We start from the raw sequence: 27,995 nt of genomic DNA, 5'->3' as shown, positions 1-27,995 counted from the left end.
TTATCTCCTGGAATTAGACAACTGCAAAGAGCTGAGAGAAATTTATTTGAAAAGAATGAGGATCCTGCATTCTTCCTCCCTCAGGTTCGTTGACTTTCTATCTTTTACCCTCAATATTCTGCTTTTGAGATGATGGGGATGGGTTATTTTCCCTTAGAGAGCAGCTTAATGTACTGTTTGGGGGCAGAGATTGTGGGAGTGGAGAAGAGAATGCCTGTGTCTTGAAATAATTCTGGTAAGTGAGAAAGGATGTTGCCTTAAGAGTCCAGGAACTACAGGGAATAAACTCAAGAGAATAAAATTTACTAAAAGTATAGCTGAACAGAAACAGACAGACAGACACACAGACTCACAGACAGACAGACAGACAGACACACACACGCACACACACACACACACACAGAGAGAGACAGAGAGAGAGTGTGAGAGAAAGAGAGAGAGATAGAGAAACTAAATGATCTATTTGGACTGTTTTTGTGAAATACATTAATTTTTAAAAACATTGATCAAATCTACAATGAGACAGTAAGTGCCAATACTGAATTCTCACAGAGGAAGATTTTCATCAGGCCTAAAAAATTAATCAAAAACAAATTGTTCTGTTTTGGTTCCAATGAATTTATGGGAAAGCAAAATAAATAAAATTTCCTATGGCTTTGGGAAATAGTTAATGGTGAAGAGTTTAGGGCAGAGGACTTTATTTGTGAGCTGTGAATAAGAGCCATGGGCTGCTTCTCGTAAGGAGGAAAAATATTCAGTGCTGAGACCACATACGATGACACTTAAGATATTAATAGCTCTGCACAGCACCTTAAGGAAAAGTCTCATTCTACAGTAAACTGATGATACCAGAATCCAAAAAGAACAGACACAAGCAGTCTTGGCAAGAAAAAACTGATGAGAGACTGTTATAAGAATGGCTGACCCAACTTCTTTGCTGGTTTTTCCTCATTTACCTGGTTTCAAAATAAATAGATAAGGCTGATGACTTCCGGGTTTTTATTTCTACCAAGGCACTTCTGTTCTTAGCAATAGATCCACACGCACAAAACCTACCTGGCAATCTTCCCTTCTGGGTCTAACAGGAATCTCAACCCCATCTGTCCAAAATAAAGTTCTTGCTTTTCCTCTGAAACTTGCCTTTCCTGCTCATTTCCCCAGCTTCTTTGAGTGCAACACCATTTACTTATTTGCTCAAGCCATGAGTCTAGAAGTCTCTGATGTTCCTCCCTTTTCTCTCCTCCCCATATCCACCTCATTAGCAAGTCTTAGTAGCTTATCTGTAAAACAGGTCCTGAATGTGGTCTTTTTCACCACAGCCAGCCTAGCCCATCCACCATCTACACTTGCACAGGTGAAGAAACAGCTTCTTGTTGAGTCTCTTAGTTCTCAATATTGTCCTTTATAGCCCATGTGCCACACAGTGGCCACAGTAAATCCAGTCTCCTTATCAGGCCCCTGGCCCCTGGCCACCCCTTTGATCTCATCTCCTACCAACCACCTCCTTGTTCACTCTGCACTGCCATGTTGGACTACCTTCTGCCTCGAAAAATGTGACAAACTTGCTGGTTCCTTTGCCCAGCACTGCCTCCTTCTCAGTGTTCCCATTTCAGCTCAGATATAACCATTTCTCACAATCACATGAGGTAAAGTGGTTAGGCTCAGCAGAGTGCTTGCCCTCCTCTCCTGATGCTAGTGACCTAGTTGCTGTCAATGCTACTCTTTTGTTTTTCTCATACCATATGGCATTCCTACTTCTTCCTTTTCCTATGTGCCCCTCCTGGGATGTAACTTTCTCGCGGGTGTGCCGTCTGTGCCTGCGTCCCTTGCCCCACAACACGTGCTGTCCTCCCTTCACCCTCAGCTGGCTGTTCCCACTGCTCTCATTAACGCCAGCAAAGACCATCATCACCCATTACTGAAAAAACTGGCAATTGATTTTGGATTATAATAAGTACAAGGAGAGGACAGTTTAATGAGTACTAGGTCCTTCAGTAATGCAAGAGAAGGAGCTATGAAGCCACAAAATTGCAGTCACTGATTCAATAAATGTTTCCTGAATCAATGAATGAACTGGTGGCCAGTGAACTCTTAGGCATTGAAATGCTAGAAGAGTATGGGTATAGGCTGTGGGAAAACATATTCCCTGAAAGCTATGTCTTTAGTTCTTATGACTGATATTATTTTTTCATTCAACTCATTGCCCTGAGGTGTGAACAGAAATGATAAGCAAATTATTTTTCCAGTAGACTATTCAGTCCCCTCATTTTACCAAGTTTATTTTCAGAGTTACCAAAATCATTCCATTTGCCAGTGAGAATTTGTTTGGATTTCCGTTTAATTTTGAGTGTGTTTTTGAATTCCAGTGCAGACTAGAGGACTCCATGATCTAAGATCTGTGGTTTTGAATGACATCATTGAGGCATCTTCTCTGTCAGTTGCTCACTTACCAACTTTAGTGGTGACATTATGTAACATTTCCACTTATCTTTAAACACAATCAGCTCTGCTTTCTTTTATATTAATAGGAATAGTACTTCACAGAGAGCAAGTGGAAAATGATTTCATTTCACTGGCACCTACTGCTTATCCCTTTATATCTTATTCCTTTACATCTGCTTGGTGCTGTAACTTCTCTGATCATTTTCAGATAGTAACAGGTTTACTGCTGATTTGTAGCCTCCAAATAATCTCATTTTGTAATTAATAGGTCCAGTCCAATGAAAACCAGAGCATTCCAAACTTGATCTAAAAGTAAATGGTCTCCCCTTGCCCCTGTACTACTGCTCCAACTTGGGTCTGGGGAGGGAAGGGGTCATTTGGTTGGCATCTTGTTCCCTTTCTCTGTGAGCTCCTCCTCTCACCTCTCTTGCTAGCTGTGACTTCTGATCTTTCCAGGGTTGGTGGGTAGGGACTTACAAATAAGAGGCAGGGAGTGTCTGTCTTAGCTGGAACTCTGGTGACCAGGAATTGGTGGTCTCTGGGTTGGATGGATGTTCAGTGCTGAATCCTTTATTGTACCCCATTGGGAATATCCACCAGTCCTCCCATGTCATGGATGATTTGTGTTCACTAACTCAGCAGTTAGCGTTCCTTTCTCAGGTATTGGGCATCAGGCAGTCAGCCCCTGCTTTTGGGCTCATGTGGCCTCTCCAGGCAGTTCTCATTTTAAGAGATTGTAAACTGGATTTCACCTGAATCATCCATATCTGGTTCACAAGGGGCCTGCTGATCTCCACCTGGGCATCTTCAGCCATGCTGCTATGGGAGGCATGACAACCTCCAGTGTGGCGTCAATGTCTGCTGTGCTCTGCAGCCTCAGACCAAGAGTCAATGCCTCGTGCCCTTAGATTCTGAGGCATGCGTCACTCACCTTTACACACACCCACTCACATACACATAGGGGACATGTGTCAAGCTCCCTGAAGGACCCCCTTGCAGGCAGCTCCTATCATTTGACTTGAAGTGACAGGACAGTGCCCTCCTCCTTTCTTTCCTGGAGTGAGTGTGATACCTGATGCAGAATATCAGCAACTATCTCTAAAGAAATTCTCACCTTCTTTATCTCAGCCTATTTATGTCCCTGAACTTTATTTTTAACTATAGTAATAATTCAAATTACACTATTGTTGTAACACATTTAAACGCTAAAGACAAAGTTCAAAAGAATGGCCGTTCCTGCCCTCCCCATTCCTTTGCGCAGATAGTCTCTATTTCTGCCTGGTTTCATCTAGGAGGGTTTCATAATTCTAGGAATATATTATCCATCTCCTCTAGGTTTTCTAGTTTATGCACATAAAGGTGTTTGTAGTAGTCTTGAATGATCTTTTTATTTCTGTGGTATCAGTTATAAAATCTCCCATTTTGTTTCTAACTGAGCTTATTTGGACCTTCTCTTTTTTTTCCTTGGTTAATCTCACTGATGGTCTGTCAGTTTTATTTACCTTTTAAAGAACCAGCTTTTTGTTTCATTTATCTTTGTATTTTTTGTTTGTTTCAATTTCCACTTAGCTCTGCTCTGATCTTGGTTATTTCTTCTGCTGGGTTTGCATTTGGTCTGTTCTTGTTTTTCTTTTTTTTTCCTCGTTTCAAGTTTTAATCAAAGCTTGTATATAAGGTTACTTTATTCCTGCATCTTCTCTCAATTGTTTCTTCCTTGTATTTGCCCTTTTCCTTTCCTACTTGGCGAGATTTGGCTTTCCGTTCAAGGATCTTTTTGCAGTCTTTCTCCAGTTTTAGCCTAGTGATAACCACCTTGCTTGGGTGAATGCTTACATGGACAGTTGTGCCATTAGCCTTTTCCTGCTGTACCCGTTCAATATAGTTTACATATTTCTTCCTGTAAACCTGGACTACTTTGCCAATCTGCTGACCTTTATACTGTCCTCGTACAACCTGAACTTCATCATCCTTTCGGATGGGCATGGATCGCACGTTGTACTTCTGTCTCAGCTCTTTGGAAACGGGAGGACATAATCTTCCTGCGAATGTGGGAAGGTGCATTGAAACGCCTTTTGCGATTCTTGCTTCAGTCGGAAGTCACAAAGGGATTGAACTTCATTTTGGCAGCTCCCGCTTAGGTGATGGCTGCAAAAGGGAAGAGCTGTTCTTGTTTTTCTAGTTCCTTGAGGTGTGAACTTAGATTGTCTATTTGTGCTCTTTCAGACTTTTTCATGTAGGCATTTGATAGCATGAACTTTGCTCTGAGCACCGCTTTTGTTGTATCCCAAAGGTTTTAATAGGTTGTGTCACTGTTGTCGTTCAGTTCAAAGAATTTTTAAATTTTCATCTTGATTTCATTGTTGAGCCTATAATCATTCAGGAGCAGGTTATTTAATTTCCATGTATTTGCACTGCTTTAAGAGTTCCTTTTGGGATTGATTTCCAGTTTTATTCCTCTGTGCTGAGGTAGTACAATCAAAATCAAATTTTGATTGCCTTAAATTTGTTGAGATTTATTTTGTGGCCTATTATATGGTCTGTCTTGGAGAATGTTCTATTCGCTGATGAATAGAGTGTATATTCTACAGTTATTGGGTAGATTGTTCTGTAATTATGTTAAGTCCATTTGTTCTAGGGTATAGTTTAAGTCCATTGTTTCTTTGTTGACTTTCTGTCTTGATGACCTGTCTAGTGCTATCTGTGAAGTCCCCCATTATTATTGTGTTGCTGTCTATCTCATTTCTTAGGTCTAGTAGTAATTGTTTTATAAATTTAAGAGCTCCAGTGTTAGGTGCATATATATTTAGAATTGTGATATTTTCCTGTTGGACTAGTCCTTTTGTCATTATATAATGTCTCTCTTCATCTTTTTCAACTGCTGTTGCTTTTAAGTTTGTTTTGTCTGATATAAGAATAGATATTCCTGCTTGCTTTTGGTGTCCATGTGCATGGAATATCTTTTCCCACCTTTCTGCCTTAAGTTTATGTGAATCCTTATGTGTTAGGTGACTCTCTTGAAGACTATAGATACTTGGTTGTTTACCTGTCTTTTAAATCTTTATATGCTTTAATATATGTATCCAATTCTTTGATGACTGTATAGTATTACAGAAAATATCTGCATTTAACTATGCAAATATTAAATAATCATTAGTTAGCTCCTGACTTTTTGCTTTCACAAATATTGCTTTAAGGAGTGTCCTGGAACATACTATTCTGTGTGGCTGTGCCCATTAGTCTCTGGTACACACCGTGAAGCAGCAATACCAAGTGGAAGGGTGCAGCTTGCCTCCCTCAAACAATAACTGATTTCCCCACATTTTTGCCTAAGCTTGGTGCTAACAGTCTTAAAATGTTGATGAAAACTGATAGGCAAGAAAGAATAGGATCCTGTTTTTTTTTTTTTTTCTTCTTCTTTTTTGAGACGGAGTCTCGCTCTGTCACTAGTCTGGAGAGCAATGGAGTGATCTCGATTCGCCGCAACCTCTGACTCCCGGGTTCAAGCGATTCTCCTGCCTCAGCCTGCCGAGTAGCTGGGATTACAGGCACATGCCACCACCCCCAGCTAATTTTTGTATTTTTAGTAAAGATGGGGTTTCACCATGTTGGCCAGGATGGTCTCGATATCCTGACTTCATGATCCGCCCACCTCAGTCTCCCAAAGTGTTGGGATTACAGGAGTGAGCCACCGTGCCTGGCTGGATTCTTTGAATATCTATGTTCTTGATAGTGAAGTGAAGCACATTTCCCCATGTTTGTTCTTCATCTATACTCATATATTGTTCCAATAGTTTCCTACTTTTTACCAATTTACTGTCTTTTTTAAATTAGCTTGAAGAAGTTGTAAAAATACTACTCCATATTTGATAGACTGCTATAATTTATTTCTCTTCTTCTATCAGTGATCTTTTATTATAAATAAGTTTTGTTCTTTTTGTGTCCTGTAGTATCCTTAAATATGTTTAGGTGTAGCTTTCATTTCATTTCTCTAGCTTAAGATTCATTGTGATTTCTGAATCTGAGAAATCTTGTGGTTTCATCTATTCTGAAAAATTCCTATTTGTTATTTTCTAAAGTATTCCTTTTTCTCAATTCTCTTAATTTTCTTCTCCTAGAAGTCCTATTCAATTCAACATCTATTGGACCTTTTCACTCAATTTTTCAGGTTCTTAACTTTGCTGTCATCCCTCATCTTCTCACTGAGCTTTATTCTGTATAATTTACTGTTTACCTTTCATTTTACTAATTCTTTCATTAGCTATGTCTAGTCACTTAGTTTCAAATTTTAATGCCTAAATTGTTTTTTTGTATTTCAGGTAGCCTCTTTCTTAAATCTGCCTATTCTTTCTGGTATCTTTTTATGTTTTAGAGTCCATATTTTATTTCTTCAATTATTTAAAGCATGCTTAGATAATGTCTTTGTCAGTTTATTCTATTTTTGGAAGTTGTCAGCAGTTTAATTTTGCCATGTATTGAGTCTAAAAACTTGTTTTGGATGGATCACTTCCTTGAGTGTTTATAATTTTTTATTTTGAGCTCATAATATATAGAGCTTCATCTGCAGTAATTCAATGTTACCTGTTTTGAGCAAATCAGACTGGGCTTGATTCTTCGCCCAGTTTTTTAGCTGGGGATGAGTTCTTAGACAATGAAGACAATATCAATTCCAAACCTCAATTCTCCATAACCTAGTTATGAACTTTCACAATTTTCAGGGGAGACTCTTTATTTTCAAACCACAACTCAGGACAAAGAGATTTGTCACTGTCTTATTGTTTAAATGGGAAGAGCCTCTTTAACCAAGTTTTGAACCCCTTTGAGGCATCTGACTCTATATTAGGATCTCCCTTACAAAACTGCCTTACTGGCATGGGCCTAAGCCTTCATCCTTCATCCCCACAGGGCCTTAGATCTCAGGCCCCCGCATCACCGAAATTGATGCTTCTGTGCCCCAATCTCATGGTCACTGGAGTTAGTGCAGACATTTAACTCAATAGAGATATCTCTTATTGTCTTTGCAGCTATGTAAAAGGATGTTTGCTATATTTTAGGTAATATATATAGGTATTTATAATAGTTTTTTGGGCAATTTAATCCACTGGAAACTTCTAAATGAAATTTCAAATAAAATTGTCAAGCTTTCATGTTCATTTGATACTAATATCAATTCAGAGACATGGGAACACAGAACTAGAAAGAATCTTACAATTTATCAAGGCAATCCAGGTCACATTCCTCACTTTGGAGATACAGATACTAAGAACCAGGGTAAACTGCGACCTTTCCAAGGCCAGCCAATTGGTTAGTGATAGAGCCAGGATGATAAATTAGTTTTAATGAAGCATAATGTAGAGCTTTTCTTACAGAGCAACATTTGCTCCTAATTCTTAGAAAGAACTGGGGCAGTATCATATAAAATTCTCTCTGTATTTGCTTTTGCGTTCTTTTATTTCAGTAAGTAAATGCCAGTCCCTGGGAAGAGAGAACCAAAATGTCTACCGGAGCAGATATCAAGGCTACAGTGGGGGACATTCCCAATGATGGCAATTTAAACATGGCTCAAGAGGAGTGCTCCGGGAAAGGTAAATCATGCACAGTAATCTGGTAGTAAATAAAACTAGGATCTATGGCACCTTGACTTCTCTTTTGTTGATACACATCATTTTTCTTGCTGTTACCAATTGCCAAGAATTCTACATAGCTATAAATTGTTATTGATAATTATTTCATTTCTAACAGGAAACTTCGAAGGTATATAAGACAGGCAGGTATCATGACATTATTTAGAAATGAAGGAAGAAAATCAGAGCAGATTCTAAGTAGGAAATAGAGACATCAACCTTGGCTTGTCTGATTCTAAGTCCAAGGCATGTCGCATTAGATCTCTTTGCTCTGTTAAATCCAGACCTGCCCCGACCCCAAAATGGGCTTTTCCTTTCTACTATGTCATAGAAGTCATCTTTCTTCCTTCCTCTTATCTATATTACAACATTATGCTTTCTATCATATGCATTAAGGGGAACTGTAGAACATTTTACTTTACCCTAAATGCTTAATGACTTATAACTATGTTATTCATTAATTCTTTTAAGGATATAGTCGTTTCATAAGACAATGCCTTTAGAAAGAAAATCACTAACCACTGTCGAATGCTTTGTAAGACTCAACATTTTAGCCAGTTTGTCTGTTAATAATTATGTATGTCTTCAAGAAAAGAGATTTCTCCTGATCTCACCCATCACAGAAGAAATCAGGAAATGTGAATGTTAGTACTCACCCTAAAACTAGCTAACATTTGTCCCAGAATAAATACTATTCCAGTAGTCTTGGCCGAAGGTCTCATTTGTTTCTAAGAATTTCAGAGTCTACTAGACTATACCATTGGCCAAATTATTTTATCCTATCATTCTGTCTCTCCCTCAAAATCAGTAATATGAAGAACTTACGTGTAAAAATTTACTAAGGTGCAGTATAGCATACTGGGTGAAAGCTCAGGTCAGAAATCAGAATACTTGAGTTTGCCATCCTGATTCTGCCATTTATGAGCTCATTACTACCACTCACATGATGTCCCTTCCTCAGTCCACCTTTTGGCAGTCATTGGAAAGTTCATTTATAATTTGTCTAACGTGGAGCTCCTGTGGTCTTTCTGGTTCCTTCTATAGTCTCCTAAAACATCTGGCCCACCATGCCACCCAGTTCTCTGGTGACCACCCGGGAGCTATAGCTATATCGGACAACACCTTTGTAACTTACTTTACCCCAGCCTGTTGTTTCAAACAGCATCATGCTGCTAACATTCATCCTTGTTTGGCAGTCTCAGCCTACCTAATAAGGCAGAACCCCAGCTACTCCTTCAAGCCTTACCTAGTTATTTTGTTGTGTATCCAAGTATTTCTCACAAATGCTTAGGAATAAACCTTGCTGATTGCCTCGTCAGTTGGTGTCCTACATCACTTTTCCTCTCATCTCCTTCTCTGGCTCATGGTCACTAGGCATGGCTGGATCTTCTATATCAGACTCCCAGGGCACTGCTGGGGCTTTCTCTGGGTACCAGTCCCCAAAGGCTACTGATGTCTTTGCTGTGCTTCTAAGATACTCAGAGAGCTGAATCCAGGTATTCCATGGGATGTGGAGAAATGCCCTCTCCCGCGTTATCTGGTCACCTGGTTACACAAAGGAACTGCTCCAATAACCCAGAAACCTTGAGTGAAAAAAGCTGGGCCTTCAGGTTCTGCCTAAAGATCAGTAGTTTTTCTCTATCAGGCTCAGTTAGGGATTTCTGGAGCTGGGCGGAAGACAGACATCACTTTGACCTTCTGATCCCCTTTTCCCCTAGAGGTCCATGAGCTTCTGTATCAGTCTGGGCTATATCACAAAACCAAAAGCAAATTTGGCATTTCTGAGAAGAAAGAAGATTAATATAGGGGACTAGAAGATTCCACAGATGTTGGAAGGTTAGGGAAGCAAAAGTCAGGTTGGTTAACTTTCAGAAAATCCAGGACATGACACTGCCAATAGTCTGAGCCATGTGCATCACAAAGTGCGTGATTTTCAGGATGCCCCAAAGTCACAGGCCGAAATCCCATGTTTAACATGACTGATCCTTGCTCACCCACCTGCAGCTGCCTCCAGAGCATAGTGGTTTCTCATTGAGTTCAGCCTGCCATATTGTGCCAGAATGCCCTCATTTGTAGAATCTGAATGGAATCTTTTTGCACGGTAGTCTGATGACTGTAGCTTCCAGATATTTGTCCCTTTGTTACTGTGAAGGCCACAGAAGGGTGGGAAAGGCACTGAGAATGATATCAGGGACAGTATCCTTTCTCCATATCAAAAGCCTGCAGGGAAGATACACTGCCCACCTCCACGGGGAAGAATGCCATCGGAAGGCCAATTTATAATAGCATCCCTTTCGGAAAGCCATGGAAATGAATAAAACAAATACAACACTTTGAGAAAGTACCTCCATCTAGGTTGAAATCAAGGAATTGTTCCTACCAATGACACACTACAAACTCCAAGTCTCGCAGACAGATTTAATACAATTTGGAAGAAACTGAGAGAGGAACCAAGAGCTGATAAAACTCCCATCCGTGAGGCATGGGGCAGTGTTAGAGGAATAACAGAGGATGCTGTGGAGTTTCAGCCTGTGCTCCCCAGCTTGGAGCGGCAGTGTCCAGAAGCAGGGCAGACCATAGGCATCATGAGCCCCTCAAGGGTCTGCAGTGCTGGGATGTGCTGGATGAATCGTGCATGGGCCCACATCCTGTGGCTTTCCCCTTGCACTTCACTGGCCTTTCTGATCTGCAATTTAGCATCAGAGGGCCAGTGCTACAAAGCAGTGGAAAATATGAGTGATTGGAGAAATCAATTTGGAAATTTGGAATGGTTTCTCTCAAATTCTGCAATGTTATTGCAGAATTAAAATGGTACAGTAGTTAGCTTCCCTTGAATTGGTGAGGGAATTTCCTACCTCCTCCTCCCTGCCGCCTGCTGCCACCAGCCCACCCACATAAACCACCGCATCATAGCTGGGCCTCAAACCAGCATAGGTGACCCTGTGCAGGGGTTTTAAAATGTGAGAACAAAGTCATGCACAACTGGCCTTTATAGTTCAAAGCTGTAGGGGTGACTACAGGGGACTTACAGAAATATGCTTGCACAAAGGAAAGAATAAGGTAAGGCATGTGTTAAATAAAAGAGAAATTGACAGACACACTTATGAAAGATAATAGTTCATTGTAATAGCTGTCACATGAGTGCATGCCCTACATCAAGCACTGTTCTAAGCAGTCTGTATGTATTAATTCATTGACTTCTCACAACAATCCTTCAGAGAAGGTACAACTAGCATCATCTCCATTTTATAGGAGCCTGCACTCAGGCTCAGAGGTACAAAAAGGCAGCAGCTAGATTCAAAACAGCTATTGTTACCCATTACATCACACTGCTATGCCTATGTTATTATGGGGAAATTGAGGAATATTTTCATCTTCAATTTCTTAAAGTTTTCAATAATGACAATAATAACAATAATTAAGCATACAGTGTAGGAAGTAAATCAACAGAAGAATATGGAACAAGTCCCTAACAGAGATGAGAAACAAAACTAAGGAGGAAAAAAATGTCACTGTGGAATTAAAATGGAATTGGCAGTGGCAAGGAGAAGACAGATTTGAAAAAGAAAAGAAAACAGATTATGTAATAATAAATAAAAACTAGTTAATTAAACATCCAATTCACTGAGCCTACAACTTCAAGGAAATTATGTAGGAAAATGAAATAGACAACATAAATGTAGAAAATAATGTGAACTCAAATCATGAAAAATTTGGATTAAAAAATGTATCTGAGAGCTGGGTCTTTGATTAAAAAATATGCCACTCATGGTAATAAAACAAACAATCCACTACTCAGATTAATCAGGCAGAGCGATTAAATAAAAGTAATTATCAGAAAATAGGAGACAGAAGCCTTGAAAATGTATAAGATACTAATTATATGAAAGGTACCTAAGTAAATGATTTTCTAGGAATTATAATTTATAATGATAAAAACTTCAATTATCATTATTTATGAAAATTTAACATTTTAAATATAATTTAATTATATTATAATTTTCTAGAAATTATGGTTTCTAGGAATTATACATTTTATTTTTATAATTTATAAATTGGGATAAAGAAAAAATTGTACATGTCAAAAAACACAAATGAAGAAAATTGTCTAAAAGTTATTCCTTTTAAAACAAACACAGAAAGAAACAAATATATCTGGTAATTTCACTAGAAAAATTATATAAGATTTTTAAGGAGCAGAAAATGCCTATTTATCCTGTGCAAAAGAATTCCAAATAATTTATATAGCACCCCACCTTCTGAAGATGGAGCTGAGCTCCTTCATACTTAAGTGTGACTGGTGTGTGTGACTTCCTCCAGAGTACATTTGTACATATTAATTCATACAAAAAATTAAAAAGATAAAAAGAAAAAAGTAATTTTACAGTGGAGCAACCTGGAAAACACTACCTGAAGCCAGGGACCAAGATCAACTCAACAGTAAGAAGTCTTGATGACAGTGTGTGGCCTTAAGATGATGTGATAAGCATGGCAGTTTACTTCCATGGCCTTCCTCTAAAAAACACATAACCTCAGTCTAATCATGAGAAAAATATCAGACAAATTTCAATTAAGGGACACTCCACAAAATACCTTACTGGTATGCTTCAAAACTGTCAAGGTCTTTAGACATTTTAGAATACAAGGTATTTAGAATACATTTTAAAAACAAGGTAAGTCTGAAAAAGTGTCATACCCAAGAAGATTCCAAGGAGACGTGACAGCTAAATGTAATGTGTTTCTCTATATAGGATTCTGGAACAGAAAAAAGGACATTAGGTAAAAACTAAGAAATGTGAACAAACTGTGGACTTTAGTTGTTAATAATATATCAATGTAGGCTTATTCATTGCAACAAATGCACCATAAGATGTTAATTACAGAGGAAATTTTGTGTGAGATATAGAGAAACTCCATAATTCTATACATCTAAAACTGTTCTAAAATTAAAAATTTATTAAGAAAAAATGGCTACGTGCCTAAAACATCTCAGATCATAAATTGACATGGAAGCTTATAACTTTTTTTTTTTGAGACAGAGTCTCACTCTGTTTCCCAGGCTGGAGTGCAGTGGCGTGATCTTGGCCTCCCCAGTGGCAGCTACTGGGGAGGCTAAGGCAGGAGAATTGGTGGTGGGCAGAAGTTACAGAGGTGGGGATTACAGGTGCCTGCCACCGCGCTAGACTAATTTTTGTATTTTTAGTAGAGATGGAGTTTCACCATCTTGGCCAAGCTGGTCTTGAACTCCTGACCTGGTGATATACCTGCCTCAGCCTCCTAAAGTGCTGGGATTACAGGTGTGAGCTACCACACCCAGCCATAACTTTAAAAAATAAATAAATAAAAACAAAGCTAGAATACCAAAAAATAACACATACGTATATACATAAACAACATATTAAGATCAACTGTATATACTAAATAAAATTCTAGCTAAAGCATTAGCAAAATACATCATATTTTAAAAATTTTAAATAGCCTATTAAGAATAAGAAGAGATCATCCCAATAGTACAAAGATAGTAGGCTATTATAACTATAATGAACTTACATAAACTTATTCAATTGTTATCACAGTGCCTTGAGGTAGACTCTATTATGAATATCATTTTTCAGGCAAAATTTGGAGCCACAGAGAGCTCAGTACCTTGCCCAGAGCACACAGCTATAAGTAGAACACACAAGTTGGAATTGGAATGCAGGTATCTGATTCCAGAATTAAAACACAGTTTGTCAAACCTATTTATTCCCATACAAAATATTTAAAAGTAGGAACAGAATAGTTTAATATAATTAAAGTACATGTCACACCAACAACTAGAGGCATACCTAATGATGTAATGTTTTGAAGCACTGTCAGTAAATGCAAATATAGCTGAGGTGTCCATTCTTACCATTTCTATTTAGTCCATTTTTTGAAAATGACAGTGAATTAAATTACCCAGGAAAATGAAATACATGTTGCAAATAGTAAGCATAATCAACTATATTTTCCCATCATTTACATATGATTTGTCTTTACTTCTTTATTGAATCAAAACCCAATGGGGGAAAAACTGATGAAAATGATGGGGAAAAAAACTCAGTTACACAAAAAGAAAAAGTACTTTACAAAATTTGTGAAGGCCTTAACTATAAAATTCCACCTTGGACAGATTAAAAGACTAATACTCATACATGGGTAGGCTAGAAGACAATACTATAAATGTGGCAGTCATTCTTAATTTAATCTGTCGTATCAATATGACTGATCAAAATTCTATTGTAGATTTTTTGTGGATGGTGCATTGGCCGGCTTGGGGGTGGGAAACAAAATGCTCTTAAAGTTGAACCAAAGATGAGATCTGTCAATTTCTGGAACTTAGCAAGAGCACTACCACACAAAAGGAAACCATGCTGTCCATTCCAAGAGCATTTGCTCCCTTTCAGGAGCCAGGAAAATGACATCTTCATACCTTGTGATTATACATTACCTCTGGGATTTTTCTACAGGGAGAGTGGATGAACTCCTCTGTTTCAAACTAATGTATTTGGACTCAACCACAGGGATATCCCCAGAGCTCCTATGGAACACTAGCAAATTTTGTGTAAGCATAGAATAGAAGTTTACTTCCATTAAGTATTAAATTGAAGTATTAAGATGAAGTTTAAATGATTCTATGAGCTAACCATCGCCTATCTTTCAAGTTTCATCTCTCTCCAGTCTCAGACAAACTAATCTTCCATGTTTCCTGGTTATAAATGGCACTTTCAGCTTTCCCAGCTGCCCAAGCAGGGAACTTGGGAGTCATTTCCAGCAATTTCCTCTCTCTCACTGCCCATATCCAGTCACTGCTCCCAGCCAATTTTTTCTGTAAATCAATTTCTTCCCATTCCCATTCTAATCTTCTTATCCCAGAGTCCTGCCTGAAAAGCTCTCGCTTAATGCTTGTTCTGACCAATTCCCCACATTCTTCAAGTCTCTGAGGAATGCTTCTGAGGGAGCCACCTCCCCCATTACCTCCCATGGGGACAGATGTCCACGACACACCTACAGAGGAATGTCTGGTCTCCCTATATTTCTGCATTCCAGACTTAGGAAGAGTAGGAGAAAAGCATTCTGATTGTGACTTTGCATGCCCTTCTCCTCTCAGGCTTTTGTTCAATCCGACATGGACTGGCCTTCATCTTGCAGCTGTGTAATTTTTCAATATGTACCCAACAAATGAATTTGAGCATTGCCATCCCAGCTATGGTGAACAACACAGCCCCTCCCAGCGAGCCCAATGCCTCCGCAGAATGGCTCTCCACTGACTCCCAGGACTACTGGAATGAAACGCTAAAACAATTTAAAGCAATGGTAAGTTTAATGAGACTCTGGACTCTTTCTTTGACTCAAATAATTTGACTTAAAGAGTTATGTTATAAAAGAGTGAGATTCATTTATCCACTAAGATCTACTGAACATGTACCATGTGTCAGGAATGGCACAAGTAGATAAGTATCAGGCCGAGCATGGTGGCTCACACCTGTAATCCTAGCACTTTGGGAGGCCAAGACATCTTTACTAAAAATATGACAATCAGTCAGGCATGGTGGTGGGCACCTGTAATCCCAGCTACTCCGGAGGCTGAGGCAGGAGAATTGCTTGAACTGCGGAGGTGGAATTTGCAGTGAGCGGAGATAGCGCCACTGCACTCCAGCCTGGGCGACAGAGCGAGACTCTATCTTAAAAAAAAGAGAAGAAAATTTTAAAAAATGAAAACTATAGTAAGTATCTAAGGGGATTGCATCCCTACTTAGTGTCTGTGAGTATAACCAGAGACTAAGATAGAATGAAGGAAACATTTTACCATTTAATGGACATAAATTCTTCCCCTACAATGATGAAAATCACTACAAAATATGTTTCACAGATTTGTCTGCTTTCTCTTCCTATATTTTAGTACCTTACTTATGATGCATTTTTCTTTATAGCCTTTGTTTCTTTACAGGCTCTCTTATATTTTTATTTTTTGGTTAATTGTGTCAGGGTGAGCAGAAAGAGTATGTTGGGCATATATTTAGGGGCTTTAAATATGTGATACTGGTATATTGGAGGAACTGGAGAGATGTAAAAGGAAAGAACTGCCAATTATTTTTTGCTTCTCAAGTCCAGACAATAAAAACTGTCAATTCTTCAGCTAAAGACAAACAGTAACTCTCTTTGTCATCTAGGCCCCTGCATATGACTGGAGTCCTGAAATCCAGGGAATCATCCTCAGCTCCCTCAACTATGGCTCATTCTTGGCCCCAATCCCCAGTGGTTATGTGGCTGGAATATTTGGAGCAAAGTATGTGGTTGGTGCGGGCTTGTTTATTTCCTCAGTCCTGACCCTCTTCATTCCACTGGCAGCTAATGCCGGAGTGGCCTTGCTCATTGTCCTCCGGATTGTACAAGGCATAGCCCAGGTACCAAGATATTTTCCAGGTATAAGTGAAATATAGGTTCCAGAATGACCTCAGATCTCCAAGAATGAAATTTCCCCTCCCCCCAGGTTACGGTATTAACTGGTCAGTATTCAATTTGGGTCAAATGGGCTCCCCCACTGGAAAGGAGTCAACTCACCACCATTGCTGGATCAGGTAACTGATACCCTAATCCCCACCTTATATATACTGTCCAAGAGAACTCTGCAAAGTCCTCTCAACAGAACCAAGATCTTATCTATCAATCACTCTATCTTCCTAGTCCTTGCTTTAAAGAACTACCCCATGCTGCCTTTCTTGATCATAACTGAATGACCCGAATGTTTACTATGCGCCAAATATTCTTGTGTTTGCACATATTTTCATCTTATCCTCAAAACAATTTTATAAGTCAGCTATATATAATTACTTCCATTTCACGCATAAGGACTTTCAGATAAAAATAGACTAATAACTTGCCCAACATCACATAGTTACCAAGTGAAGGAGCAGGATTTGAACCTAGATAGTTTGGATTGAAGCTCATACCTTCAATCACTGTGCAACTCGGCACTGAAGAAAGCACATAGAGCCCCAAGATGGGTCCTCTCACCAGAACATCCTTGCCTCCTCTGTTCAGGGTCAATGCTGGGGTCCTTCGTTGTTCTACTTGTCGGTGGTCTCCTCTCCCAGACCATAGGATGGCCTTACGTCTTCTATATCTTTGGTGAGTGTGCTTTCCAAATCTCAAATTTTTATGACAGAAAATTCTGTGATGCAATTTATCTATAGTTAACTAAATCCTAATAGATATGGATATTGATATAGCTAAAGCTGGTAGTGTTCAGAGCCAACTATGTTTAACATTTATGTTTCAGCAGCCTGAGTTTATAGTTAGAATAATTTTATGACATTAGAGGCGTCATAACATTCCTTATTGCTTCTAAATTTAACCTAAAGGACCTCAGAGCAAACAATTTCATAAGATGTTGAAAATGTTATCTTAGGGTGAGTGCAGTGGCTCATGCCTATAAACCCAGCACTTTGGGAGGCTGAGATGGGTGAATCACATGAGGTCAGGAGTTTGAGACCAGCTTGGCCAACATGGGGAAACCCCATCTTTAGTAGGAATACAAAAATTAGCTGGGCGTGATGGTATATGCCTGTAATCCCAGCTACTCAGGAGGCTGAGGTGGGAGAATCGCTTGAACCCAGGAGGCGGTGGTTACAGTGGGCTGAGATCACACCACTGCACTCCAGCATGGGCGACAGAGTGAGACCTTGTCTCAAGGAAAAGAAAAGAAAAAAAAAGAAAAGAAAAGAAAAGAAAATGTTATCTTAGTCGTACTACATTTTAGTCATGCTTTTTAATTTAACATATTCTTTTAAATTTCTCCAGTTACTATTATGGCAAAAACCACAATTACTTTTCAACCAACCTAATATAATAGCCAGAAAATTGTGTGACTGTGACTTAATCATAGGTAAAATACTTTTTAGAGTGGAGAATCAACCAGTGGAGCCTACAGGGAAGGGCAGATGATGTGAGGTTCAGAGTGGACATAATACACAGACAGACATGGCAGAAAGGTTCCAAAGACACATGGGAAGTTCCAGAGGCAGTATTTTACTACATTACAGTTTTACTTTCATGGAGCTGTGCTTGGAATCCACCTAGCTGCTGTCAGCTAAAGTTTGTTTAATTTTTGAAACATGATCCAAAATCCCACCCCTAAATTGTCTATGGTAATTCCTTCTAGTCCCACTAGTGTGTTCATTAGAGGACAGGCATCTTTGATCAAGGGTTTCTGTAACATCATGTAAATATATTCACCAAAAAACACATGTAATTATTCCTTAGCACAGCACACTAACCTTCAAAGTTTCTATTATGAAAATTTTGGAAGGGCAGTTTACAAAAATTATTCAAACAATGAGAAAATCTTACTGTGCTTATGGTTTTGAGAAACAGTAAGGAACATATACACAATAGAAACCCACTTCATATTTGTTGAATAAATATTAACATCCTCCAACCACAATGGGTAACATTATAATTTTCATATCTATCCCTCCCCACTTGATTAATTTCCTTGATGGCAAAATTGTTTCTTTGTCATTTTATATTCTCAAAATTTAGCAAAATGCCTGGTATATGGTGGCTGCTGTATGATGCTTGTGAAGGAATTTGTAAATGACATGCTAGCCAAATAAAGAGAGCCCATAAGATTTCTTAAGATTCTAAAAAGGGAATCTGAAGATGGGCCATATTTCCACTCAATACTGATAATGTTAAATTCTCAACTCTGTAATAATATATGTATTAGAAAAAATTTCTTTGCTGAGGATTAATTTCATTTCATGTCTAGAAATTGGGTAATCAATTTCACATAATAATGTACTGCTGCTCACTCTTACGTGCTTTGAGGAAGATAAGAGATAGCTACGGAAAGGTTTAGTGATGAAAGGAACTCTGCAAAGCATGACTAGCAGGAGGGATGCTGACGGGTACATGAACAGTGAGGGCATTTTCAAGCACGTGGGGCAAACATGCTACTAACTTGTAACAGTGTGCTATAGCTTAAATAACAGTGCATTTCAAAACCTCCCAAAATTCAGTGGCTTAAAACAATAATCATTTATTCCTGTGGTTCTTTGTGGGACAGCTGGCCAGCTCCATTCTTGAGAATGGTCTTCCAGTAGTATTGGGATTTTTAAAAACATGCTTTTTAATGCTTAGGCTTGAAACTCCTCCATGCTATTGGCAAAAGCAAGTTGTATGGCCGAGACCAAAGTCAAGTGGTGGGGAAGTACCCTCCCCCTGTGATAGGGCCATGCAAGGGATAGATGGCAGAAAGAGTGTAGTACTGAGGCCAGCCATTCTGTCAACCACAGGATTCATCTTAGCGTCAAACTGAAAGAAGAACTTCAATCAATCTAGTGCTAACTGGATCCTCTTGTCCTAGGAGGAATTGGCTGTGCCTGTTGTCTTCTCTGGTTTCCTCTCATTTATGATGATCCTGTGAATCATCCCTTTATCAGTGCTGGTGAGAAGAGATACATTGTGTGTTCATTGGCTCAGCAGGTACATTGAGGAATTCCTCTGACATTTCTCTGTGTCCCTCTATATGTCTCAGAGATGAAGAGTGCAGTAGAGAGAGCTGTCTTCTGATGGAGGGGACATTGATGTGTGCTTTCTTCCAGGATTGTTCACCAGGCTGGTCTCTTCCCATTAGGGCTATGATCAAATCCTTACCACTCTGGGCCATTTTAGTCTCTTATTTCTGTGAATATTGGCTTTTTTATACCATTATGGCATACACACCAACGTACATCAGCTCGGTACTTCAAGCAAACCTAAGAGATGTAAGTACAGAGAAAGCTCATTCTGATCTTCTGTTTGCTTAAATGCTTAAATAAATAGAGCTCATATATAATCCTGTCTCTCCCATGATCAAAATCAGGGGATTAGGACCAGGACCTCCACAGAGGAAATGCAATCTAGTTAATTTGGATTCTGATTGATCTCAATATGGTTTACTACTTACTACAGCAGGATGATACATATGGTTCTAGGTCAGCTTGATATTCATATACTAACATATTTTAAGGGCCCTGTGCAGAAATTTTATACTAAATCCAATCAAAATTTGCAGACAAGATGCTCTGCTGGCAGCATAAATAATAAAGATTAACAAAACAAAATTTTGCCTTTGAGAAAATTGTGACAGAGAAACATAAACAACATATGCTGAAAATAAGACATTAATAGCACATAAAGTCCCAAATAAGACCTACAAAAAATTTGTGGAATAACGTTTGTTTCAAAAAGTCATTTTTATTCAGGTATAACATATAGAAAGAAAAGTGCATATATGTGTACAGCTCTCTGATTTTTCACAAAATAAGCAGATGTTCTGATTGGCTGATGAGAGCCTTTCAATTTCTGCTAGATGGATGTCTTAAAAGTGGCTAAGAGTATATCAGATTTCATAACCTGTTAGTGACAGTTAACAAAGCCATTGTTACTCTTTTATTCTCACTCTGTACTCAGGAAGAAGCTTTCTCATATTGATTGGGTTCCTCTGGTGAAAATATGCTAACTAGCCAACAGAGAGCTGACCTTCTTAGCAGTGGTCAGCATCTGCATGCAAGTAGGCTGCAGGCACTGAGATTAGAAAGCCCCAGGAGGGAGTGGCTCTGGGTCTTTTCGAAGAGGAGGAGGGCCAGCAGCAGACAATTAAACCAGAACCTTAATCCAGGGGATCAGAGACCATATAAGCAAGATGTCAGTGCTGGGCGGTAGACTTCCTGAGGTTGGCTGTTGGGAACGATTTGTCTCTCTCTGGTGTAAGGCTGGGTGGGCTTGACCCACAGAGGCCAACGATGAGGAAGAGGAAGACGGGAGGATGAATGGAAAAGACAAGTTGTGACGAGAAAGCAGAGCTTCCCAGGCTAGGAAGTCAAGAGACCTGGATGCTCATTGCCCTCAGGGTATTTTCTCACTAAGTCATGTAACCTGGACAGCCTTGGCTTACTCATCTGCAAAATGAACTACTTGAACCAGGTAGAAGCTAAATCCTTTCCATTGTTTGGATTATATACAACAGAAGAGACTCTTTTTCATTGTGTTTTATTTTAGAGAATCTTAATTTAGAAGTTTAATTGATAACAACAAGGTTCAACATTTTAAAAACTATATTAAAAAATAGAGTGGGCTGGGCACAGTGGCTCATGTCTGTAATCCCAGCACTTTGGGAGGCCAAGGCAGGTGGATCATCTGAGGTCAGGAGTTTGAGACCAGCCTGGCCAACATGATGAAAGTCCCATCTCTACTAAAATTTTACAAAAATTAGCTGGGCATGGTGGTGGGTGCCTATAGGCCCAGCTACTCTGGAGGCTGAGGTATAAGAATTGCTTGATCTGGGGAGGCAGAGTTTGCAGTGAGCTGAGATAGGGCCATTGCACTCCAGCCTGGGTGACAAGAGTGAAACTCCATCTAAAAAAAAAAAAAAAAACAGTGAGAAATCTTTATTTCCTTACTTTTCCTAATGTGCCCTTTTCTCCCAGCCCATTCCAATGATAACTCTGTAAATTTCTTTTTTCTTTTCCTTTTTCCTTTTGAAATAGGTGTCTTGCTCTGTTGCCCAGGCTGGAGTGCAGTGGTGCAATCTTGGGTCACTAAAGCTTCAATTTCCTAGGTTCAAGCAGTCCTCTGACCTCAGTCTCCTGAGTAGCTAGTAGCTGGGACCACAGGTGTGTACCACCATGACTGGCTAAATTATTTATTTTTTTGTGGTGATGAGGTCTTGCTATATTGCCCAGGCTGGTCTCAAACTCCTGAGCTCAAGTGATCCTCTCACCTCAAACTCCCAAAGTGCTGTGATTACAGGTGTGAGCCACCATGCCTGGCCTAATTTCTTTTATATTCTTTCCTTATGAGAATGCAAGCATACATGAATGTATATTCTTATTTTCTCAACTTTTTAAAATACAAAACAGTATACTCTGTAATATGCCACTATGCTTATATACTAGGTTTTTGCCACTTAATATATCATGGGAATCTTTTCATATCAGTACATGAGAACCTTGCTGAGCAATATTTGGATTGTTTTTCATCTTTGAGCAATGCTGCAGTGAAAACCTTGTTCATTTGTCATACATTTGTGCAACTCTCTGTGGAGAAAATTTCTGCATATGAGATTATTGAGTCAAAGGGTAAACGCACTATAAACTTTTATATTTGTTGTCAAATTGCCCTCAATAGAGCACCAGTAATATTTGTGAGAACCTGATTCTCCACAGTGTTAGCAGAGAGTATGTAAACAAAAAGTGTGTGTTGGGGGGAGGTTTTTGCCAATTTGATCCATGAAAAATAGTATCTCACCATAGTTTTATTTTGTATTTCTTTCATTATGAGTAAGATTGGAAACCTTTTAACATGTTTAGGAGCCACTTATTTTTCTTTTTTCTGTAAATTGTCTGTCGTTATTCTTTGCCTATTTTTTTTACTAGGTTTGGGTTTTTTAAATATTTATTTCCTTCCCCGTGATTTTTATGTATAAGGAGAGCATTAGTTCTTTTTTTTTTTTTTTTGCAAGCTGAGCTATAAACATATACATACTAAAACTATATTGGCTCATTCCAGTAACATGGTATTTGTATTAAAAGTGATGCGTATATAAAGAAAAGCCCCAAATGTGTACAATCTGTCCAAGGCCGTCTTTGTCATGGTGGGGGTGGTAAGGGCACATGCACCTGACCTAATCTCTGGTCCTCAGAGTGGGATCCTGTCTGCCTTGCCGTTTGTTGTTGGATGTATCTGCATTATCCTTGGAGGTCTATTGGCAGACTTTCTTCTCTCCAGAAAAATCCTCAGACTCATCACCATCAGGAAACTCTTCACTGCCATTGGTAAGGGCGAGGCTGGACATGGGTGAACGTGGGAAGCTCAGAGCAGCCTCCAATTTTACTCTGTTTATCCTCCTACTCCAGGGGTTCTCTTTCCATCTGTGATCCTCGTGTGTCTACCCTGGGTCAGATCCAGCCACAGCATGACCATGACCTTCTTGGTGCTGTCTTCTGCCATCAGCAGCTTCTGTGAATCAGGAGCCCTTGTTAACTTCTTGGATGTTGCTCCTCGGTAGGGACCTCTTTTGCCTCATCCTCTTAGAAACTCAGTTCAAGTCTATCAGCCCTAAACCTGCTCTGATGCGCAAGTAAAATGTGGCAGGTACAACTGGTTGCCGGAAGTGTCAGCACCAGCTCTACACCCTACATCTAAATAATCCCAGGAAGGGATGCAAAGCTGGTCAACCATTGTGAACTTAGTTTTTCCAGGTGTGAACAAGAGGAGTCAGTGGCCATGCTCACAATCAACTGAGGGAGACCCACACACATCTCTCTCTGTTGTGGATTGCAGCAGTTGCCCAGGGTGGGATCACTGAAAGAATTCTTGAGATTCCATAGGGTATGCTCATGAAAATCTTCTTTAATAAAGACAAAGGACACAGGATTGCAGAAGAAAGATCTGTCTCTGATACAGTAAAAACAGAGTTCACTGAGACTTCCAATCATAGCTCCCAGGGTCCCGTTCCAGTCAACAGGACATCCTTCATCTTCAGATAATGAACCACCAAGAAATGTCGTCTCAGGGGAGCCAAGATCTCATTCGATGAGGGATCTTTTATACCCACAGAAGGTATAAAAGTTACAAGATCAGACTCAACAGTAGAAGCCAAAACAACACAACAAAAACCTTATAAGCCAGGTGCAGACCATCCATGTGACCATCTTGCATAAACAATGTTGACAAGTTCATACAGGTTACCCCCTTGGGAGTACCAATCCCTAGCACAGGATTACACTAATAATTAATCAGTACATTTCATTCCGGTTTCACCAAGGCTTACACAATTCCAGCCATCCCCAGAGATAAGTACAGAGTTGCAACAGACCAGCTGAGATTAACCCTTTGTTTGCACAGGAATGTTTCCCTCCCTCTCTCAGGTACTGAGACTTTTAAACATAGGTATACTTGGGTATAGTAGAGTACCATCTCTCTCTCTCAGGTACACGGGCTTTCTCAAAGGACTATTGCAAGTCTTTGCACACATAGCTGGAGCCATCTCTCCCACTGTTGCTGGATTTTTCATCAATCAGGTGAGGTCAAATGTTCTGATGAGTATTCATAAGAGAAACCTATAGAAGCATGGTGTTTTCACATTTGCCCAGGCTTCTATCCTAGAAGATGCATTTAAAGTAGTCAAAATAAACCAACTTACATCATGACTTAAGCATTTCCTAAGAATCTTATTGGTATAAACTTTACATGAATAAAGAAGTGTATGGCATTCTTCTTTTCTGCCATATACTTCATTTACTTGTGAAAAGCACTTACTGCCATATACCATTCACTTACTGGTGAAAAACCACATGCAAGTTGAAGGATGACTTTCCTGTGGTTTTGCACCAGTAAGTCAGAAAAATAAATGAATAATAACAAAGAAAGAGTATTCTTTATGAAATCAAGTCCCTTATCTTTTTTGAAGCTTTGATTCCCTTCTAGGCACTAACACACACACTGTCGGGAAATGGTAGCTTAAAATGCAAACTCTCAAACTGATCTTGTTTCTCTTGTCATTTATTGACTCATTCATTCAATAAATATTTGACATTAGTATGTGCCATGCACTATTTAAGTGAATAAAACACAATTCCTTCTCTTGTGAAACCTATATCGTAGAAAAGAAACAGAAAGTAATCTATCAAAGTAAAATATATATTGAATGGTAGCAAATGCTAAGAAAAGAGAATAGAGTACATAAAAGGGGGTTGAATTTCTATTTTAATTACGGTGATCCAGGAAGGACTCACTGAAAAAGGAACATTTAAGCAAGGAGTGAAAGGAAGTGAAGGTGTGAGACAAATAGATTTCTGGGGGAGGAGCATTCCAGCCAAGGAAATGCCCAGTACTCTGGCCCTCATGGCAGAAATGTACCTGAGTATTCCAGGACCAACCAGGAAGCCCACAGGAGTCAGAGTGGAGGTAGGGGAGGGAGCAATAGGACACAGAGCCAAAGCCTTTCTGAAGCAAGAGGGACAAGAACTGGGTTAACGTTAATAACTTGTAATTTTCTACCTACAGGATTCAGAGTTTGGTTGGAGAAATGTCTTCTTGCTTTCAGCTGCTGTTAACATATCAGGCCTGGCTTTCTACCTCATCTTTGGCCGAGCAGATGTGCAGGACTGGGCTAAAGAGCAGACAGTCACCCACCTCTGAGCAAACCGAGAGATGTGTTAGATCCCGGTGCTTTGTTGCTTTTTGTTTTCCCTCACAGACATTTCCCTTTCATGCCTGCGTGACTGATAAGCCATTAGCTAGACCCTGACTATGTAATCCTAAAGATTTTAGCATGCCTGGAGATTTTACAGGGGAAGAAAATAGGCTATTTAACTGTAAGCTACCAAAAGCATAGGTGTGTTGAGATTTCCATATGTTCTCCACTCTTCCACTGTTATCCTGGTAAAAGAATCAGGGGCTGGGGACAATTTCTTTCAAGCAAAAGAGGAAGCCAGACCTTGGGACCAAGAACTGAGAATCACAAGGGTGTTGTGCCCAACATGCAGAAGATGAATCCTCTGAGTTGTCATCAAAAGAAAGCCCCAAACAACAGAAAGCATAGTGTTTTCCATTGTTGGTGAAAAATGCCAAGGAGGAAAGAACAATAATGCTTCTATCATGACAAGGGAAAAGAACGTGCCTGCAACTAATGGGAGTGAGACAGGACGCTTTAACTTTTTCAGACAGCTTGCATTCTGTGGATACCAGCTCTGGAATCAGAGTCGCTTCTGGAATATCTGTACTTCTAGAACCAGCTTTTGGACAGTTACCGTCTTTCAGGCCATCTTGTTCTGGCCCACATCTGCTTTTTGGCTTGGTGCAGATCTTTGACATCTTAGTGAATGGACATTGCCCAGTGTCTCTTCTAGCCCCTCCAACAGTTCTTCATGTGTTACTGCTGCTGGACACTGACCCATGATGTCTGCCTTCATCTGCCCCTTTGACTATTGGAGTCCCACGCAGCATTCAGTAGGATTCAATTCAATGTGGAACCATTCAACATTCACCTCCTTAACCTAAAATATCTTCCAAAGATGTGTGTAAGACACACTGCCTTGACCTCACACAAAATGTCTGGAGAAATGTGTGTAGTGCTTTTGTTAAAGCCCCTATATGGGTAGCATGGGGTATCATAAGATAGCAAAACCATTTCAACACTGAGAGAATTGATGCACACACACCTTGTGGGGATGGCAGAAATTAAAACCATACACAGTATTAAGCAGCAGATAACTTAAAGTATCAAACACGTGAATATGTAATAACAACTGTAGAAATAATGAGTGGTTACATGGCGTATGAAAGTGGATGATAAGTGCACTAATCTGAGTGTAAGGGAGGACCACCCCTACAAAGTTTCAGCTGAGTTGGGATCTGAAGGACAATAGTTAACTGGTGTGGGAGGCTGAGGGGAGAACATTCTAGGAAGAAAGAACAGCATAAGCAGAAGTTTCATGGCAGGAGGCAGCAACTGGGTATGGCCAGAGTACAGCGAATAATGGAAGTATGGTTTGTGAGGAGGCTGTAGAAGAATTAAGGTCAGGCGCACACAGGATTCTGCGGGCTCAGTGAAGTGCATTGGTCTTTATTTTGAAATCAGTGGGAAGTGTCCTGGTTTTCAAAGGCTACTCTGCATGAGAGATCAGGCTGAAGTAGGATGTTACAGTGTAGTCTAGGAGCCACGATGGCCCCTGGCATGAAGGGAATAGACATGGTGAGAGGTGAATGGGTTATTTGATTCAGCGAATAAACCTGACAGACCTAATAACAAATGATAGAGTTGGGCTCAAAGAAGGAGTTCAAAACAAACATGTTTAAGATTGTGAGAAGGTCCTGGCGACACAGAAAAGTTGCCTATGCCCCAAAACACAAAGCACTAATGGAAAGTTCCTGAAAAGGTTGGGACAAGGAGGAATTTTGTGACCTGAAGCCCAGTTATGAAAATGATGAGAGATGGTGTGAGGACAGCTCCTGCCTTTTCACCCGACAGCCCAAGATCGTGTCTTCATCCACTAGTGTGAGATCCAGGGAGGGTCTTATTTTTATATCTTTCTTCCTACTTGGAAGGGAGGCAGTAAGTGGAGAAAGAAAAAGATCTGAAGTGCTCTTGTCAGACCAGAGGAGAGAGGCCCTGCATATTTCCTGGCAGGACTATCACCACACTGTTCCTTAGCTGCTTCAGTTTCCTCTACATATCCTGAATGGAAACTTCTAAAGCTCAGGAACCATGACATACATTATTTTGTAACATCTTTAATACAAAGAACAACAGTATCATACACAGTAAAAGCTACTGACAACTGACACAGTATGAATCAACGAATGAACAGCTCCAGAGTAGGGGGAGAACTATTAGGGAAGAAATGGATAGGAAGAAAAGAGGCCACATTTTTATTTAACTCCATTTGTTTTCTGAGCATCTAATCATCTAAATGTATGGATTATCTTTTTTTTTTTAATCTAAAATTAAGATATTGACAGATTGGGTCTGCTCCATATCATTTCTCCAGCAGTCATTAAGCCAATCCCAGGCTCTCAGTGACAATTAAGATGCTGTCCACCAGGGCACAAGATCACTTGCTTGTTTCTGAGCCACTCCGTGTCTGCATTTATCCATCTCTTTTCCTTCTCTGGATCCTGTTCTTTCTTTCTGATCTGTCACTTTTAGCTATTTCTGAAAATGAGTTACATTTCTCCCTGGGCCCACCAGAGAAGGAGCTAACTTGTGCTGTTTCCTCTAAAATGGGCCATCCTTAAATTATGGAAATCTCCTAAAATTTTGCACTGGTTCACACATCTACAATGAGGGACACTAAAAGTTGAAAATTGTGAAAAAGTCTTTCATGAAGTCTTAGAATAAAATTTTATCTTGTGTGTGTT

At 39.6% G+C, this 27,995-nt stretch overlaps 2 protein-coding genes across 4 annotated transcripts; one reads left to right on the top strand and one right to left on the bottom strand.

Annotated features, from left to right (window-relative positions):
- SLC17A4 (solute carrier family 17 member 4) lies at positions 1-27,977 on the top strand. Of its 3 annotated transcripts, XM_017505200.2 has the most exons (12): positions 1-84; positions 7,898-8,024; positions 15,196-15,401; positions 16,259-16,492; positions 16,579-16,666; positions 17,130-17,216; positions 19,456-19,574; positions 19,694-19,855; positions 22,774-22,906; positions 22,988-23,135; positions 24,064-24,154; positions 25,140-27,977. In XM_017505200.2, exons 2-12 carry the CDS (start codon positions 7,934-7,936, stop codon positions 25,272-25,274), a joined length of 1,494 nt encoding a protein of 497 aa, XP_017360689.1. In that variant the 5' UTR covers positions 1-84; positions 7,898-7,933; the 3' UTR covers positions 25,275-27,977. The 3 variants fall into 3 exon arrangements, with proteins under 3 accessions (XP_017360689.1, XP_017360688.1, XP_017360690.1); XM_017505199.2 differs by lacking the exon at positions 24,064-24,154 and having other exon boundaries at positions 8-84; XM_017505201.2 differs by lacking the exons at positions 19,694-19,855; positions 24,064-24,154 and having other exon boundaries at positions 8-84.
- Positions 4,096-4,599, bottom strand: LOC108287080 (60S ribosomal protein L26-like). Its single transcript, XM_037730160.1, has one exon. It carries the CDS (start codon positions 4,501-4,503, stop codon positions 4,096-4,098), a length of 408 nt encoding a protein of 135 aa, XP_037586088.1. The 5' UTR covers positions 4,504-4,599.
- Positions 27,978-27,995: the final 18 nt, after the last annotated feature.

Source organism: Cebus imitator, unplaced genomic scaffold (genome assembly GCF_001604975.1).
Source record: "Cebus imitator isolate Cc_AM_T3 unplaced genomic scaffold, Cebus_imitator-1.0 Scaffold335, whole genome shotgun sequence".
NCBI classification, from domain to species: domain Eukaryota; kingdom Metazoa; phylum Chordata; class Mammalia; order Primates; family Cebidae; genus Cebus; species Cebus imitator.
This window is presented reverse-complemented; position numbering and strand designations above follow the sequence as displayed.